At 39.8% G+C, this 17,849-nt stretch overlaps 2 protein-coding genes across 2 annotated transcripts in view; one reads left to right on the forward strand and one right to left on the reverse strand.

The window, feature by feature from the left end:
* Window positions 1-9,938, forward strand: part of SDCCAG8 (serologically defined colon cancer antigen 8) — a 103,305-nt gene extending 93,367 nt beyond the window's left edge. Inside the window, exons 17-19 of the mRNA XM_030447220.1 lie at window positions 1,929-2,055; window positions 3,984-4,066; window positions 9,617-9,938. Coding sequence (XP_030303080.1) covers window positions 1,929-2,055; window positions 3,984-4,034 — 178 coding nt within the window. The 3' untranslated portion in view covers window positions 4,035-4,066; window positions 9,617-9,938. The remainder of the gene's footprint in view (window positions 1-1,928; window positions 2,056-3,983; window positions 4,067-9,616) is intronic.
* A 2,680-nt stretch (window positions 9,939-12,618) lies between these two features.
* The window catches only part of AKT3 (AKT serine/threonine kinase 3), a 143,380-nt gene continuing 138,149 nt past the window's right edge, over window positions 12,619-17,849 (reverse strand). The window contains exon 14 of the mRNA XM_030447219.1: window positions 12,619-16,314. Coding sequence (XP_030303079.1) covers window positions 16,229-16,314 — 86 coding nt within the window. The 3' untranslated portion in view covers window positions 12,619-16,228. The remainder of the gene's footprint in view (window positions 16,315-17,849) is intronic.

Raw genomic sequence — 17,849 nt, forward strand, 5'->3', positions numbered from 1 at the left:
TTTGCAAGGGTACATTAGAGGAGTAACAGGACACTATGAAATATAGGCATTCAGTGTTTGCGGTATGATTGTTGCAGATTGATTTCAAGGAGGATAGTTGGCTGATAAGAGATTAGTAAATATATAACAATTTTGACATCAATTTTAGCAGTTTTGCTTCAGATAGATTTTACTAGCTTTTTATCAAGAAATTTCAGGGTGGTTACCAATGCAGTTACTTGAACAATCCTGATGAAAAATGTGAATATTCAGAGTGATTAGCTTAGCTATGGCAGCTGTACAAGTCATAACTATCACATGGAGCTGAAAGTAGAAAGCTGTATTTCAGTATGTTGGAGCAAGAAATAGTTTATAAAAGCAATTGCAAAGTTGAGATCTAGAACTAATATTGACAAAACCACCGCACTCCTTAAGTGCAGAGTGTTTAGATGTGTAGGTTTTCTCTAGACTACTGTGATTAATTAAAGACAAGAAGATTCTAGGATGTCCAAAAGGACTTCTAATTAAAGATGTTTCTATTTAAAGACTGAAATAATTTAATGTTAAAAGACCATTTCCAGCTTGTGTTTATGTCCCTTGCTACAGGTCCCAAGCAGACGTTCTAAATTGTTCATGGCAGGAATAATATAGTTGCTGGGACATAATAAGCCATACCAGATTTTGTGATTAAAGAAGTAAAGGTTGGGGTGCCCTTTCTATAGCAGTGTTTTTCCAACTCAAGCTCTTGTTTTTTCATGTATAAGCAAAAGACCTCTGTGTGGTCCTTCCAGTACCTGCCAGCTTGTTCCCTCTGTTTTGCAGCCCCTGATGAGGAGAAGCTTTAACATGATGGGCTTCTTATATTCTTCCCCAGGAATCCTTGTTACCCTACTGAAAGATCTATGCTTACATGCTTAATTAACATTAAGCTTTCTTGAAATAAATGTTGTGATCTGGAACAAATGTTGGACATTGACCAGGCTGTAAAGAGCTGCAAACAGAAACATGGGGGGGGGTTTGGTTTTGGGTTTTTTTTTTTTCTAACTTTAGATGCAGTTTGTCAGGGATTAAGATAGTTGGATTTGTAATAGTCCAGTTTTGGGCTCCCTGGTTCTAGGGATCTACTGGAAAGAGACCAGTGGAGAGCTAAAAGGATGATTTAAGGAACTTAATCATCTCTACCCTGAAGAAAGACTGAGAGAACTGGGGCTTTTTGGCCTTGAGAAAAGAAGCCTGAGAGGGGATCTTACTAATGTCCTAAATATCAGAGGGGTGGGTGTCAAGAGGAAGGGGCCAATCTCTTTTTGGTGGTGCCCAGTAATAGGACAAGGAACGATGAGTTTAAGATAGAACATAAGTTCCAGCTCAACACAAGGAGAAATTTCTTTACTGTGAGTGTGAGAGAGCACTGGCACAGGCTACCCAGAGATGTTGTGGAGTCTCCTCTGGAGACCTTCAAAACCCTCCTGGATGTGTTTCTATGTGGCTTGCCCTGGGTGATCCTGCTCTGGTAGGGGGGTTGGACTAGATGATGTCTGGAAGTCCCTTCCAATCTCTAACATTCTGTGATACTATGATAATCTGGGCTAGTGTGTGTCTTTCAGGAAGATGTTATTGAAGCAGGTACAGAGCATGCAGCTTGCATAGCTGGAGATTTCAGGATGCAGTCCTGCAGTCTTCACTGATGTCACTTGATGGCAAAGCAAATTCACTGTCATGTCATGATAAGGCTTCTAAATTAGAAGTGCAGACCTCTAAAAGTGCTCCTTTGAAGTGTGAAGATAGAATGTATTGAGTGTCCAGCTGAAGTGTAGTACTTCAGTCTCAGCCCAGCCACCAGACTGAGCTCTGTCATCTGGGAGCTGTACCTGCCAGTGCAAACATCAAAGCATTTACCATGAACTCCAACTTCAGATGCTCTGCAACTCTTTTATCTGTTTTTTTTTCAGGTTAAAGCAGCTTGACAAGCACTGCCAGGCCACTGCCCAGCAGTTAGTGGAGTTGCTTAACAAACAGAATCAACTCTTCAAAGAGAAGCATCTGCTAACAGAAGAGGTGCAGTTTCTGCGAGCACAGGTACTGTGCCAAGAGAAAAGGAAGTCTGAGGGGAATATTTGGCAGCTCTAGCAGAGAAATCCACCAGCAGTCTCATTTCAGCTGTTGGGTTTGTTTGCTGCTGTTTCAAATAAGGCATTGACTTATGAATTAAAAAAAATAATAATCCATGCAATTGGAAAAAGACTGTTAGCTGGACCTGAGTCTCACTTAAATCTAAACTAAATGAAGAAAGTGCTTTGAAGCTACAATAAAACAGCAGAAGTTATTCTTAGTGACATTTCATAGCTTTCTTATCAGAAGATTTTGTGTTCCTTTTTCAGCGAAAACGGAAATCTGTTCTTTAACAGCATTAATGTTTTAACACGAGCTTGATGTTGAGAATTCCTCTGAACTTTTTGCTGACATTTATCAGATTTAAGTCCCCCTACCAGTCTGTGATTTTTCCCCCCTATTTTTAAAGTCGTTTATCTTTCCTGCTGCTCCATGACCACTCACTCACATGTGAGATGGTGAAATCAGTCTGCCTGAGCCCTAATCACTGCCCTCCATGTCTAGCAGGACTGATTCATGCTACCAGTAGTCTCTAGCAAGCTGTGGCTTCTCTTGGACTAATTTTGCTTTTTTTCTTTGGCCACTGTTTTTTTGTCAGTCCTTTGGAAATAAGGGAAAGGGCTGTGTGGTTTGTTTTTTGCCTTTCTTTTACCTGTTTCAGAAAAAGAGGGAGAACTCACAAGCTCAGATTGAGGTTTTCAGTAAAAGTATCAAATAATCAAACTGTGTTTTCTAACTAAATGAGCTATTTCAACCATAGCCTGAGGTTTTCTAACTTGCAAACTAGTGATAACCAGGGTTCTACTAACATGATAACAAAAGACATTCAGTGTAGGAAAATCAGTCCAGCAGCACACCTAGCATTAAGAGAAAATTAATGGTCTTAGAACTTTCAGATATTTAAATCATACTATTTCCATAGGCTTTTTAGCTGTAGAATTTAGTTAAATGTTTAACCAAAAAGAATAAAATCCATACTTGGTTAAGCCTTTAGTCATAACTGTGTTTGGTTTAACAGGATTTCCTTTGTAGTAGACAAACTTGGTAGCTCAAGATTGTAATTGTAAGGTTATCTGGGTAGCTACTGGCAAGTTCCAGGACAATCACAGTGCTGTCTCTGCATGGTAGTTTTAAGAAGGTTCAGAAAAGAAAATTTCAATTTCTGTTTTAAGGGAAGCACCCTTGCTAATGTGAACAGACTTTACATGGTCCACAGGGATTTTCTTATTACCAATCTATTTTATCTGGAAGCAACCATGCTTTTATGAAGTTGGGCAGAAGTACCAAAATGATGCAGAAGAGGAAAAGATCATTCAGAGACTGTACTGCTTGACTGGCAGAAGCTTCCTTCTTTATGTTCATTACATGTTAATTGTGCTGCAGAGGATACTTTTTTAACTTGAGAACACTCAGAAGAGAAGGATGAGATTAAAAAAAATTATTGCAAAATGAGTGCTAAAAATCTATTTGCAGCTGTTTAAAGCAATGGTGTTTCTCTGGAGTTGGAATTTAGCCTGAAAGAGCTGCCTGGAATATCATACAATTGATTTAAGAAAACTAAAGAACAGTTCACTATAAATGGGAGATTTTAGCTACAGAAGGATGGATGTATGGAGATAGGGTGGAAATAAACTTTTTTTTTTTTAATTCAATTATAGAATCAGTGTTGATCAAAGGTAGAAGTGACATCATATTCCATATTTGACTCTATTGTTCAAAAGCTCTCTTTCATGATCAACTTTTTTTTTTTTTTTTTTTTTTTGGTGTGGGGAAGTGGGGAAGGGGCAAGAAATCAATCATGCCTCATCTTTTAAAAATTATGTAGAGAACACTAACCTAATGTGCTATTGTATCTTGGAACATAAGCCACTGGTAACTGCAGTTGCATATTTCAGGGGAAAAAATGGGATGCAGATCTCAAACAGGACACAGATGGAATCAAGTAAAAACCTGGATGGATAAAGAGAAATGAGCACAAGTAGGTATTTTTTCTATATCCTATATATAGAGGGAGAGGAGGGAGAGGAAAGGAGGACTAAAACTATTTGCAGATGTGGGTTGAATCTGGCAAACACTTCAAGAAAAAAGGAAGAAGAAAGTGTTTGGAACATTTTGGGGTTTTAAATTGTTGGAGCTTTTTGTGGTTTGGTTGTGTTGGTTTTTTTTTTTTAAGACTTTAAAAAATTAGGACAAGCAATCCACAGCACAGAGAGGTTTACATGACAGAATTTGGAAAAAAAAAAAAATTAAATTGGATGGGAAGGGGGAAATGCAACTCTTAGCAAAGTGGGAACTTCTAGAACTCAGATTTTACCGTAGGTACTTTTTGGTCTGGATAATCTCTGGGTGTTAGTCTTTTGATTTAGGGTAGGTTAGTTTCATTGCTCCCAATAGTATTTTCCTTCTAAGGAAGCAGAATTTTTTCTGTTTCATCAGAAAGGCTACAGTTTTTTTCTGTAATAAATCATAAAACTTATTTACGTAATGTTTCCTTCAACACCATACTAATTATATTTGGAGCATTGCTATTTGGATTACACTACTGCTACATAGTTACAGTTGTTCCTATAGCCTTGTAAGTTACTTTTTGGGAGCTTAACTTTAATTTAAAACCCACATATTTTAAAATTACATCATTTATTTTAACCTGTGTGGAAGAAACAACCAAAACAATGAAACCCTGACAAACTTATAAACTTCATAGGATTTGTTTTGAAAACTCATGTTACTTTCACTGCAATTTTTAATTCTGTTGTTACTGTGTGCTATATGGAGGGAAAGACAGAAAGAAAGAAAGAAAAGGAAAGAAAGAGAGAAAGAGAGAAAGAGAAAGAGAGAAAGAGAGAAAGAGAGAAAGAGAGAAAGAGAGAAAGAGAGAAAGAGAGAAAGAGAGAAAGAGAGAAAGAAAGAAAGAAAGAAAGAAAGAAAGAAAGAAAGAAAGAAAGAAAGAAAGAAAGAAAGAGAGAAAGAAAGAAAGAAAGAAAGAAAGAAAGAAAGAAAGAAAGAAAGAAAGAAAGAAAGAGAGAAAGAGAGAAAGAGAGAAAGAGAGAAAGAGAGAAAGAGAGAAAGAAAGAGAGAAAGAAAAGAAAGAAAGAAAGAAAGAAAGAAAGAAAGAAAGAAAGAAAGAAAGAAAGAAAGAGAGAAAGAGAGAAAGAGAGAAAGAGAGAAAGAGAGAAAGAGAGAAAGAAAGAAAGAAAGAAAGAAAGAAAGAAAGAAAGAAAGAGAGAAAGAGAAAAAGAGAGAAAGAGAGAAAGAGAGAAAGAGAGAAAGAGAGAAAGAAAGAAAGAAAGAAAGAAAGAAAGAAAGAAAGAAAGAAAGAAAGAAAGAAAGAAAGAAAGAAAGAAAGAAAGAAAGAAAGAAAGAAAGAAAGAAAGAAAGAAAGAGAAAGAAAGAGAGAAAGGAAAGAGAGAAAGAGAGAAAGAGAGAAAGGAAAGAGAGAAAGAGAGGAAGAGAGAAAGAGAGGAAGAAAGAGAGGAAGGAAGAAAGAGAGGAAGGAAGAAAGAGAGGAAGAAAGAGAGGAAGAAAGAGAGGAAGGAAGGAAGAAAGAGAGGAAGAAAGAGAGGAAGAAAGAGAGGAAGAAAGAGAGGAAGAAAGAGAGGAAGAAAGAGAGGAAGAAAGAGAGGAAGAAAGAGAGGAAGAAAGAGAGGAAGAAAGAGAGGAAGGAAGGAAGAAAGAGAGGAAGAAAGAGAGGAAGAAAGAGAGGAAGAAAGAGAGGAAGAAAGAGAGGAAGAAAGAGAGGAAGAAAGAGAGGAAGAAAGAGAGGAAGAAAGAGAGGAAGAAAGAGAGGAAGGAAGGAAGGAAGGAAGGAAGGAAGGAAGGAAGGAAGGAAGGAAGGAAGGAAGGAAGGAAGGAAGGAAGGAAGGAAGGAAGGAAGGAAGGAAGGAAGGAAGGAAGGAAGGAAGGAAGGGAAAAGAAGAAAGAAGAAGAAAGAAAGAAGAAAGAAAGAAAGAAAGAAAGAAAGAAAGAAAGAAAGAAAGAAAGAAAGAAAGAAAGAAAGAAAGAAAGAAAGAAAGAAAGAAGAAAGAAAAGAGAAAGAGAGAAAGAGAGAAAGAGAGAAAGAGAGAAAGAGAGAAAGAAAGAAAGAAAGAAAGAAAGAAAGAAAGAAGAAAGAAAGAGAAAGAAAGAGAGAAAGGAAAGAGAGAAAGAGAGAAAGAGAGAAAGGAAAGAGAGAAAGAGAGGAAGAGAGAAAGAGAGGAAGAAAGAGAGGAAGGAAGAAAGAGAGGAAGGAAGAAAGAGAGGAAGAAAGAGAGGAAGGAAGGAAGAAAGAGAGGAAGAAAGAGAGGAAGAAAGAGAGGAAGAAAGAGAGGAAGAAAGAGAGGAAGAAAGAGAGGAAGAAAGAGAGGAAGAAAGAGAGGAAGAAAGAGAGGAAGGAAGGAAGAAAGAGAGAAGAAAGAGAGGAAGAAAGAGAGAAGAGAAGGAAGAAAGAGAGGAAGAAAGAGAGGAAGAAAGAGAGGAAGAAAAGAGAGGAAGAAAGAGAGGAAGGAGGAAGGAAAGAGGAGGAAGGAAGGAAGGAAGGAAGGAAGGAAGGAAGGAAGGAAGGAAGGAAGGAAGGAAGGAAGGAAGGAAGGAAGGAAGGAAGGAAGGAAGGAAGGAAGGAAGGAAGGAAAGAAAGAAAGAAAGAAAGAAAGAAAGAAAGAAAGAAAGAAAGAAAGAAAAGAAAGAAAGAAAGAAAGAAAGAAAGAAAGAAAGAAAGAAAGAAAGAAAGAAAGAAAGAAAGAAAGAAAGAAAGAAAGAAAGAAAGAAAAGAAAGAAAGAAAGAAAGAAAGAAAGAAAGAAAGAAAGAAAGAAAGAAAGAAAGAAAGAAAGAGGAAAAGGGGAAAAGGAAGGGGTGAGGGGAAGATGTGTTTAAATCCAGCTACGTTCTGGTGTGTTGAGAGTCTGTTTTTCATGGAAAACTCATTTGACACTAAGAAAAATTCTGGGTTTTAAAGTGAATTTTAATTAGTCATCATCATAAAAAAAGCAGAAAAAAATCATGATCCTGCTAGCAGCTGAATTCTCTTATAGACAGCATGAGTTAAAAGGCTTTTAGCATCGTTTCTGAAGGAGTCACCAAGATAAATACCACAGTTTTCAAAAACATACTTTGCATTCTCAGCACTGAATTGCATCCTTTAAAATAATAATGTTGTCTCCTATTACTGAAAGAAGCTCAGTATGATTTCAGAATAACCACCTGCCTACAACAGAAGGAAGATGCTCACACTGTAATTTTCAGAGCTGGAAAGGACCCGTATGATAACGTAACCTGACCTTGTAGCATGGGCTGTCTATCAGGCCATTGCACTAATATTTAAGAGATGGCACTATTATTTAATAATAATATACAGAATATACTGTATATATGTCCTGATACAACACTTCAAGCACTGCATTGCTCAGGATTTAGCTTTTCAGGGTCTGTGAATCTGCAACTGTAGGAAGCCCATACCTCCTGTGCAGGCAAAGCTGGGGAACAGCTCAGGAGCAAGGTTTGGCCCCCCTGAGAGCTCCACCTTGGATTTTTGCAGCTGTGCAAATGATGCTTGGAGTGCCTCAGCCACCCAAGTGTTTTCTAACTGAAGCAGCAGCTAATGGCTCCTCTCCCTCCCATTACAAGTATTGTTGCACAGCAATTAAACCTCTCAGCTGTCAGTGGTTCACCTCCGACAAAAATGTTCAACCTGTACACCTAAAAATACCCAAACACTTGGTTAAAACAGATGCCACTGCTGGGAGGAAGCTGAGCAATTTCTGCTGTAGAGCTCTGCTCACAGACTATCAAAGTATTGTTGGGAAGAGGAGAAATCTTAAGACTGGGAAGGTCTCTGCCTCTGACTACCCAGTGACCCACTCATTTCCCAGCTACCTGGACACTGGGAGTGGCAGATTGGTATCCACTTTGTCAGAGAACTGCACATCTCAAACCACAGTGTTCACACCAGGCTGTTGTACAGTGAGGCACAAAGGCTGCCAATTTGTGCTTTATTTTGAAGCAGGTGAGGTCTGGGTGCAGGCAGGGGAGACACAGCAGCTTCTGCTCTCACACTGAGGGTCAGCATCTCACTACGTACTGGCAGTGGGGAGCTGTGCTGACAAAAGCCACATGTAGGCACCCCGAGGCTTTGGGGTGGAAGCTTTGGTAGCCAGTGGGTTTCCCTGCATACAGACAAGGCTAATGAAACGGTTTTTGTGGCTGTAGGTGATGAGGAAAATGACAGTTTTTGAGTTAGAGGCATATATGGCAGCATGACATTTCCATGGTAGAAATGTGTTGAAGGTTGGCAGTACAAAATTATGATGTCTGAAAAGGGGTGCCTAAAAAAAAAAAAAAGAGGAGGATCTCTCCCTTGGGGTGCAGCTGGGCACGCTGGCTTCAGCAGTGAGCAAACATCCCAGGCTATCAAGTGGGCCACCAAGGGCAGCTGCATGGCAGAGGAATGGACTGCTTGGGGATGTTGTGAGGCACCCACAACAGCAACAATTGCCAGGAAACTCCTTCAGGAGCCAAGTGTTTGGATTTGGCTTTTTTGGCCTTTTTTTTTATGTCTGTGCTACACTCCAGTGCTGGGGGTTCCTGCATCATGGGGGTTGGTTTTCCTGGCTGTCAGTAAGCAGCCACTGACATGGAATTCAAGCCCCAAGGCTTTCTGTGGCTGTAGTTCATTGTTTCTTGCACTGGTTGCAGATAGAACTGTTGCAGTTGGTGTTGATGCATGTATTTTGGGGGGAAAAAAAAGTACCATATTAATGTTTTTAATTAAATCTTTAATGAACAGTAGCTTCATAAATTCTCCTTTTAAATTCAGCCCTAATTGCCTCACCAACTTAATTAAAAAAAAAAAAACAAACCAAAAAACAAACAACAAGGCTTTTTAAGTCCTCTAATGCAAAACCAGTCAAAGTAGAAAGTTTATTTTTATTTCTGAGGTAATTTACATCTCTTAAATTCATATTTAGAACTCTGGTAACTTACTTCTAGGTAGCTCCCCACAGCTCAAATGGAGCTTGATGTCTCACTCCTAATTCAGTCCTGAAATGTGACTAAGAAAGTACAAACAATAGCTAAGAAACAGCTTCAGAGCTGTAACTGAGCCTTCCCACCAGAGGTTTCCAGCAGCACCCAGGCAGTCGCCTCTTGTTCTGCCGCCCACCCCTGTGCAGCTCTCAGTAAACACTGACACAACCCTGCTGCCTCCTTCCTGGAAAGGAGAAGGGGTAGAATCTTAGACGTGCCCCAAAACAAGAGCTTAGTTATTTACTGCTAAACATGAGCCATGGCTGAAGTGCATGGAGATCCTGTTTTTCAGAAATCAAGCAGCTCTTGTTCTTGCTACCTTTAAGACTTCTCATCTTCCAAAGAGGCGAGGAGCGCAGGCCTGCAGGAAGTGCAGGCTGTGAAACAGCACTTGTTTACCTTGCATCACCACAGTCTTAACCATTTCTGTATTTCTAAGAACTCACCAACAGGAAGAAGAGACACAAATAAACACAAGCAAGGTGACACACTACTTACTTACACCCCCATCTCTTGCCTTTTATCTTTCAGGTCTGCTGGGCTGAGGCTTACCCAAGACACCTCTGCAGAAAACAGGCACACTTCCTCACTAACTTCAACTGGTTTCTATTTGTTTTTAACTTCAGAATCGTATTTTTAAGCATTCCCACCCTACCAAACTTTCTAGGACAGCCAAGAGTTTTATGAAAAGTTCATTTTGCAAGCTGGCATGAAAAGCTATTATGTATTGTGGACTTAATTCATAATTATACTGTATCATTTTTAATAAAGTATTTTTTCCTATTTTTATAGCTAAACATAGATGCCTTATTTACAGACTGAAATACCAATAAACTGAATTGGATTTTTTTTTTCCTGGTTCTGTCCTTTTGAGTTCAAGTGAAAGTGTCTGCAGGAGGAGAAAGGAGAAGAGGCCTGTTTGTTATGTCCTACATGAGCACCTTGTTCTCCTGTTTATAAATTCATCACCAGAAGCTACCTGGAGACTTTATTTCACAAGGTATTTGTCTTTTTTAATGCAAAAGTGAGAGTCACAACAACTACTTACCATCACAAAGTCATACAAGTGATTGAGAAATATTCCATATAACATGGAAGAATTTCCACCAGGAAGGTTTCCTTTCAGAATGTTCACTAGATGAAGCCAACATTAACTTTGCCTTAAGGCAAAGGACCCTCTTGCTACTGAAGCCTAAGCTGTAAATGAGGTGCCCAGCCAGACCTTGCCACCAGCAAATAGTTGGCAGCCTTGGGGACAGGTTCCAGCTGACCTTTGCTTCAAATTATTGAAGTCAACCAAAAAACCAAACCAAAACAAAAAAAATTCCTCCAAATTTGAATTTAAGTGTGCATTTGTGTTTCTAGAAGTTATTTTTCAAATACCAGGCTGATTTAGAAAGAATCTGAATCCTTTGCTGAACTACTGTAGCAGTAAGTAGTAAAAAAAAGTTTCTACATCTGTTATCTTGAGCTTAGCTGGAGAATTGCACTAGTAAGGGGGAAAAAAGGTAAAGAGCAGTAATCTCTTGATAAAGCTACCTCAGCCAACCTAAGGACATAAAATATAACAAAAAATAGGAGTAACACATGCAATAATTTACCATTTGCTGTGGACACAATCTCTCCTTCCCCTGTATTTTAAGAATTATTAGTGGTATAGCCCTGACATCAAAGTGGTTTGTTTGGGTTTTTTTCCTCCTTATTTCAATTTCCTGCTGTATTGAACTGCCAAATACATCTGAGCTCCTCCCAGAACTGCTTCACCAACATGACAATAAACATGCTTAAAATGGCCTCAGGTCTTCAGGGATGGGAAAGCCTGTTGAAGAAAAGTCCTCAGTAGTTGAATTCCAGGCTCTCCACAGTAATCAGGTTGACAAATTTTTACGTGTCTACTTTATAGATGGTTACACAGGTAAGAATATACACTTATAAAGGCAGGAATATGCAAAGCGTTTTAAAAATATATACATCTTTTTTTATTAGTCCACAGCATAAATCTGTTTAAATGGGACACACATACAAAGGAAGCTGGGCACCTCATCCCAACACTTAGGCTTCACTGAGGTCCTGGAGCTGTCGTGCCTTGGCCCAAGGCACAGCTCAACCCTCAACCTTTCTGACCCACCTCCCCTACCAGGTGGCTTCTGGTGGCCCCGGGCAAAGCAGTGCTGCCAGCCACCCATGTGCACGTGTGCGTGGTTTGATATCACTAAAGCATCCTGAGCTGTGAATATATGCAACTGGAAGGAGGTTTTTCATACTCATCCCAGATGTAGGCTCAATTAATTTTGTTGCTGGGAATTTGGGAGGAATCAGTTTCTCTGAAGCAGCTGCAGCAATTATGCAGTGCTTAAGCACACCAGGTCTATCTGTCTCACATGCCCACATCCCCACCTTCTCTGCCTTCTCCTCAGGCACCAAATGCTTAAGTTTTACAAAATTTCCAAGTGTCAGACCAGGTACTGTAATCCAGGCAATCCCACAGCCAGAGCACCATCCCACCATGCAGGGTGCAGCCTGACCAGTCCTGCTACAGCTCTGGCCTGGCCACTCATCTCCTAATATTACTGAACTTGTGGCTGGTTGGCTCTCCCATGCTCTTTCCCACTACAAGGTGGGAGAGGAAAAAAAAGAAAGGGAAAAACCCCAAGACTTGGATGAAGCCTCAATTCCAGGGAAGTGTTCCTGTCTGAGAACTGAGCTGACAGCCAGATGACAGCATGCTATGGGGACACTCAGCCCTCCTGACCAGCTGGTGCAAATGGGCTTCAACGAGTCCCACTCTGAGGTGTCCTGCACATCTCCCCTGCCCACATTGTCCTCTCCTGCCTCTGGCACAGAACCCTGCTGTGGGTGTGAGGCTCTGAGTCCCCTTAGATGCCAAATCACTGAAATCGCAGCCCTGTAATCCTTACTTCAGGAGTGAACCCGAATTTACAAGTGACCACAGACCTTGCAGAGTTAGCACAAACCACCTGTATGGAAACAGCCTTGGTCCAAAGCACAGATACATCTTGCTCAGTCATAAAAAAACTTTTTTTTTTTTTTGACAATACTGTAACTTTATCATTTACAGGCTGAAACTGATCACCCGGTATTTGAAATACGTCACAGCGAGTTACAGTTATCACTAGGACTTCACAGCAAATAAAACTTGTAACTAAACATGCACAGATCATTATATATACAGTGATAAAAAAATAACGATGTACATTTTCTTTTAAGAAGAAATTAAGTAAATTCTTTGTGCATTTCAGGATTGAAACATCTAACCTATATAAAATTACTTTAAAATATGAAGTAAATATTTAACCCAAAACTTGAGAAATCTTTTGTAATCTGCAATATAGCCTTCTCATTTCAGTTTTTCTTTCTCCAACACAGAACAAATTAGGAATTATATCCCCTAAGATACTTAATAGTAATGTGCAGATATAAAAAAATACGTCCTTTGTGGCAAGCTTGAACATTTATATATATATATATATTTACAAACCTCCAGAACAAATTAGCATTAAAAAACACAGAAGTAGCAGATTGACATAGTGCTTTATTTAAGCTGTCTGTACGAAGGAAAATAATGTGCATCCCTATCATATACGTGTAAAAATACTAAGGATGTACAGTGTACAAAAACAGTTTCTTGTAGTTATTTCACATCCTTGTGGGTCATATACTTAAGGAAATAAACAGTTTAAGTATGACCAACAGTAATACGGTTTCTTGGGTTCATAGTCGTGTCTGCTTAATATCCTTAACCATATGACTAGATCTTGCATGGATCTAATGAAAGAACTAGCAAGGTCAAGAAATGTCACAAACTCTAAAGCTACAGGGAGGTAATTCAATTACCAATTTAGAGGTTTTTATTTAAATAAATACTTTACATTTCATGCTTGCCTGTAATGCACTACCAGGAGCAAGATAAGGAAATTCTACTGTAGACAGTACAAACAGTAGCAGCAAAGTGTGTACATTGAGGTGTAATATATAGACCCTGCAGTTAGTAAGGAAAGACCTTACTTTTGTACTCTAGGAGAAGCACATGGCCCCTGCAAGAACAGTCAGCTTTAAGAAGCTGCAAGAAAAGATGGAAAAAAAAAAAAAAAAAACCAAACAAACATAAACCAGCACTGGAATAAATGTTCTTTAAGCAATGGGAATGTACTGGAAGATGGATTAGTGTGGAAAGCAAAGCTGTGCACAAAACTGCCAAAATCCAAACAGAAATGACCTATTTCCTCCGAGATGGCTGCAGTACGAGAGGGCATACTGTGTGTCAGGGAGGTCAGTACAAGCTGGAGTTGAAGTCTGAAATGTACTGTGCTCGAAAGGCTCACCAAGGCACCAGCCACCACCTCCTGTCCCAACCCAAACACAACTGCAAACAGCAAAAGAGCAGCTTCAAAAGTTCCTCTCGGCACCACTTGCCCAGTTGTCTCTCAGCTGTTTCTAACACTGGGAAAAGAGAGAGAATCCCCCGACCCCAGGCAGCGCCAAGCAGCCACTGATTCTCTCTGTAGCATGAACCTGATCAATGAAGTTTTGGAAGGCAGGCAATACAATGCAAAGTCTTAAAATGTTCTCTGATAATCCACTGACAGGTGTTCACTGCAAACCCTGCTCTAAGCAGCCACGTGACAGAGCTGACCACAGGGCTGCTGCTGCCCGCGGGGACGGCTGACCAGAGGCACAGCGCCAGCTGGCCCTGAGCTAGAGGTGCCCTGTGTCAAGAAACTTATTGCTACAAGCTGAAAACATGGGGGAAAAAGCACAGGCATACAACACAGATTTTTCAATCACTATAGTTTTAGTCTGTAAGTACAAGGCCTTTGCAGAGAACTAATTAATGCCCATCTATGAAGTACTCAGTCACTCACTGTCGGTGTCAGTGCGGACACCTCTACACTAGCAGTGCAGGACAGACCTGCAAGGTGTTTGCTGTGCTCCTCCCTCTGCAGAGAGGCAAAGCTCTACTTGTGTGTAGTGTTACAAGGTGACAGAATGCCCTCCTGTGTAGTTAGAATGCACACCGGATTTCTGATTATCCATCTGTTACTAAAGATAAAACACGAAACAGGAAAAATTGTCTAAATTAGTCTGTGTCTTTAGCTGCCTTGCTATAAAATGCCCACCTACCCCTTGACGGTCCCAGCACAGGCACTGCCAGCAGTGGGCTTCATGCTCGGGCACGCGACTTTCCAGGTCAAGAGGCGAAGGCATCTCGAGTAGGAACGCCTCTCCTTCCAGACTCAGCTACTCACTCACACCACACAACCAGCAACGCTCTGCGATGTCACAGTCTTCGTGGGAGCTCACGAGATCCGAACGCAGAGAGACTTCGCATGATAATCCCATGGAGTCGGGGCTTTTCCCAAAGGGAAAACCTTGGGAACGCTCAGCGCGCTCTCGCTGCGCCGCGCGACGTCCCGACTCCTAGCACCAAAGGGTTTATTATTAAGATTATCATTGCTGAAGACCAAAGCTCAAGTTTATGCACATGTGCTGTTAGATACAGATCTTCGGAAACAGAAAGATGTTTTCCCATCAGGGGAGCATTTCTTGGGATGTTTTTAAATTCGGTCAATCAGGTACCACGGTTACATGTAACATGCTGGGGGTTTGGGACTCTTTTGGTTTTGGGAAAACCTTTCTGGAGAATGGCTGATCCCAGAAATTTACTACTTTAATTATTAAAATAAAGTGCTTTTCTTGTAATCACTGTGGTCTTGTTGTTCAAATGCAATTCCTTCATACAGAACAGAAAAATTTTCTTTTTTGGGCTCTTATATTACATTTATCCTCAATGGAGCACATGATGTGGCTTTTTTTTTTTTTCCTTTTTTTAACCCTTTGGCATATGAAGCTGGAATTTCTCACCTTCGCTGCCAAAAAATTAAAAAACAGTATTTCTTTCACAAAAATCTGATTCTAAGCAGTATGTACAATTTCAGAGCCTTGTTTCCACAAGGGAGAAAAGTGCATTATTCCCTTCAGCTTGTACAGTCCTTCCATATATTACAAAATTAACTGCTATAAGCCTGTTCTATCTAAGATGTAGCAGCATTTGCAAACATGACACATACAATCCTTATCTCTAAAAATAAATACTACTGCAGTATAACAAAAAAAAAAAACCCCAACAAAAAAAGAATATTCAGAGTTAAACACCTGGAGAAAAAGCTAATTCACAAACTCAAAATATAAACAAGTAAGGCAAACACCTGTTTACCCTGGTGCACACATTTTGGTGAAAAGCAATACCATTATGCCTGTCTACATTCTTCAGCCATCAGAGGTGATGTATACCATGAAAGAAAAAGAAAAGCATGAGAAAGATGTTATCTGGTGCAAATTATAAGACCCCTTAAATAACTTCAGCTGCTGCTTTTATGCCTTCATTTCTTGCATGTATAATGTTCGATTCTCCATGATTGCACATGAACCTGGAAGTTCTAAGTGGCAGGCTGGGTGAGCCCAGCCCTTCTGCTTCTTCTGTAGTATCCAACAGTAATTAAAAAATAATATATATATATATTTATATATATCAACAGTTTAAGTCCTTCTCTCAAACGTTTCCCACACAAATTCCTGCCAGATGTTAATGACAGAGATCTGCTTCAAGTAATGATATGCCTAACAAAAACCTTGCATATGTACATCACCACCCCTAAGTTTCCTTGTTCTAACCAGCACAAACAGATGCAAGAAAATGTTACTGACATCTTTTTAGATCAATTACGATTTTGATTCATCTTCTGGAAGAAGATAAGCTGGACCAACACATTTTTTCTTTAGCCTCCAGTGTGAGGAATAATAGATGACTACTTGTGCACAGAGTGTACAATGCTGAGGCCAAGTCATCTACCTTCAAAAAACTGTTAGTAACTTCTCGATGCTGCTATTGTACTGAGGCTGTGGGCAGCAGCAACAGCAGGAGAGCATAGTGGAGAAAAAACTCCTATTTCATGCAAAACCAAAATGGATTTTAGGTAGGTTTGGGAAAGAAACTTGTTCAATTTGGAATGGTCTCTGAAAGTGCCCCTGCTATCTTAAATAGTATCTAGTACTGGTGGTGATGTTCAGGAATCATTTTCAGTGATAAATCTAAGATGACAGTGAAGCAGCAGAACAAAAAAGTCATTCTCGTCCACTTGCAGAGTAGGAAAACTGAGGGAAATGCGGCCGCCGCTCATTGTCCATGCAGTCCATCCCATCCTCGTCATCTGCATCAAGGGAGAAGTTCAGATGTCATTACATTTGCTACAGAATTCTATTACTCTCCTGATATGCAGCACATCTTCCAGGGCTCAATGCTGAAGTTAAAGGCTCAAGTCAAGTAAGATTTGATGCACACAAGGCTATGCTCACACAGGAGAACCATGCCCACTGACAGGACTTCCTCCCAGGAAATTACTGTTTATTTCAGGGTGGGTTTGTTTGAGTGTTTTATTATGGCTATCACCTGAGAACTTCAGTCATTACCACCCCTTCTAGGCTAATCAAAACACGCCAGCACATCCAGCTTCTGGTAGCACAGAAGCTGATGCTGATTGAAGCACCAGCATTCATTGTTTCTAAAGCCAAGTTCAGGAAATTACCAACTTACTGCAGACACATTTTAATACTCTTCCATTTCTAAGGGGGCTGAAAGGAAAAACAGCTACAAAATGAACAATTCATGCAGGTTCTATGTGTTTCAATTCTTCCATATTATTTTTTAGTAAACTATTTTTTACTGTATTTACTGGGATCAGAGGAAACACGGACTAAGCCAAATTCATAAATATTTTTATTTACATAATTCTGCAGTGCCAATGGAAACCAGGCACCAGATGTTGCCTAACTCTGAGAATTTGATCTACATTTTCAAATGGATTTTTTAACAGTCCTTATCCCTACAGACTCCTATTGAAACTGTTAGTCTAATGATGTATTCATATGCAACCTTTCTGAATTATGTATCTTTTATATCTTCATATATTCCACATATAAAAACGCTAATGCATGCTTGAGCAATTGCTATGATTCAGCTGCTTGACTTCCAACAGAGCCTCTCAGTTCTGAGACTTTAAACACAATCTCTCTTTTGCACTGCCAGTTTTAATTAGGTTAATGTACAGATCTTGTTTGTTTTGCTATCAGTTTGATTACTGTAGATACATAAAGTTTCACAAATCACACTAAGTGAATATTGAAACTGGTATCTAAATAACTGTCCTGTTATTAAAATGATCCCTCTAACAATAAAAAAATCTTTAGTTCAGCAGTAACTTTGTGATAAAAAGTTACCAATTCTAAATCCCTAAAACACATTTTAAGTACTTTGCACATAACCACATCAGGCAGAGGTGATACCACACTGTAGATAATACAATTACTCATAGATTTTCAAAGAAAGATAATTAAAAATCATTTCCTATTGCATTACCCAGAAAAGGGAAAACCACCACAGTTCCGTAAATAGGCAGTGGTTTTCCAGATTTACTTGGCACAAGAAAAAATGCACCTTGGTGTTGCTGGTGATGGTACTTGGAGCAGCCTGAGGTGAGGCAGCCCTGGCACCCCTCAGCCAGAGCACAGCTAAGTTCTGCACTGCTGCTGGGCATCACCCCCATCTTGTTATCCCTGTGGTTGGGGTGGGGTGGCAGCCTGTGCAAAGTTTCATGCTGCAGCAGCCAGACCATTACCAGAGGCCAAGAAAGACACTTAAGGTAGGCAGATTGTTTCCCTGCACTGGTACTCATCACCTGCTCTGAAT

This window comes from Calypte anna, chromosome 3 (genome assembly GCF_003957555.1).
Source record: "Calypte anna isolate BGI_N300 chromosome 3, bCalAnn1_v1.p, whole genome shotgun sequence".
NCBI lineage: Eukaryota > Metazoa > Chordata > Aves > Apodiformes > Trochilidae > Calypte > Calypte anna.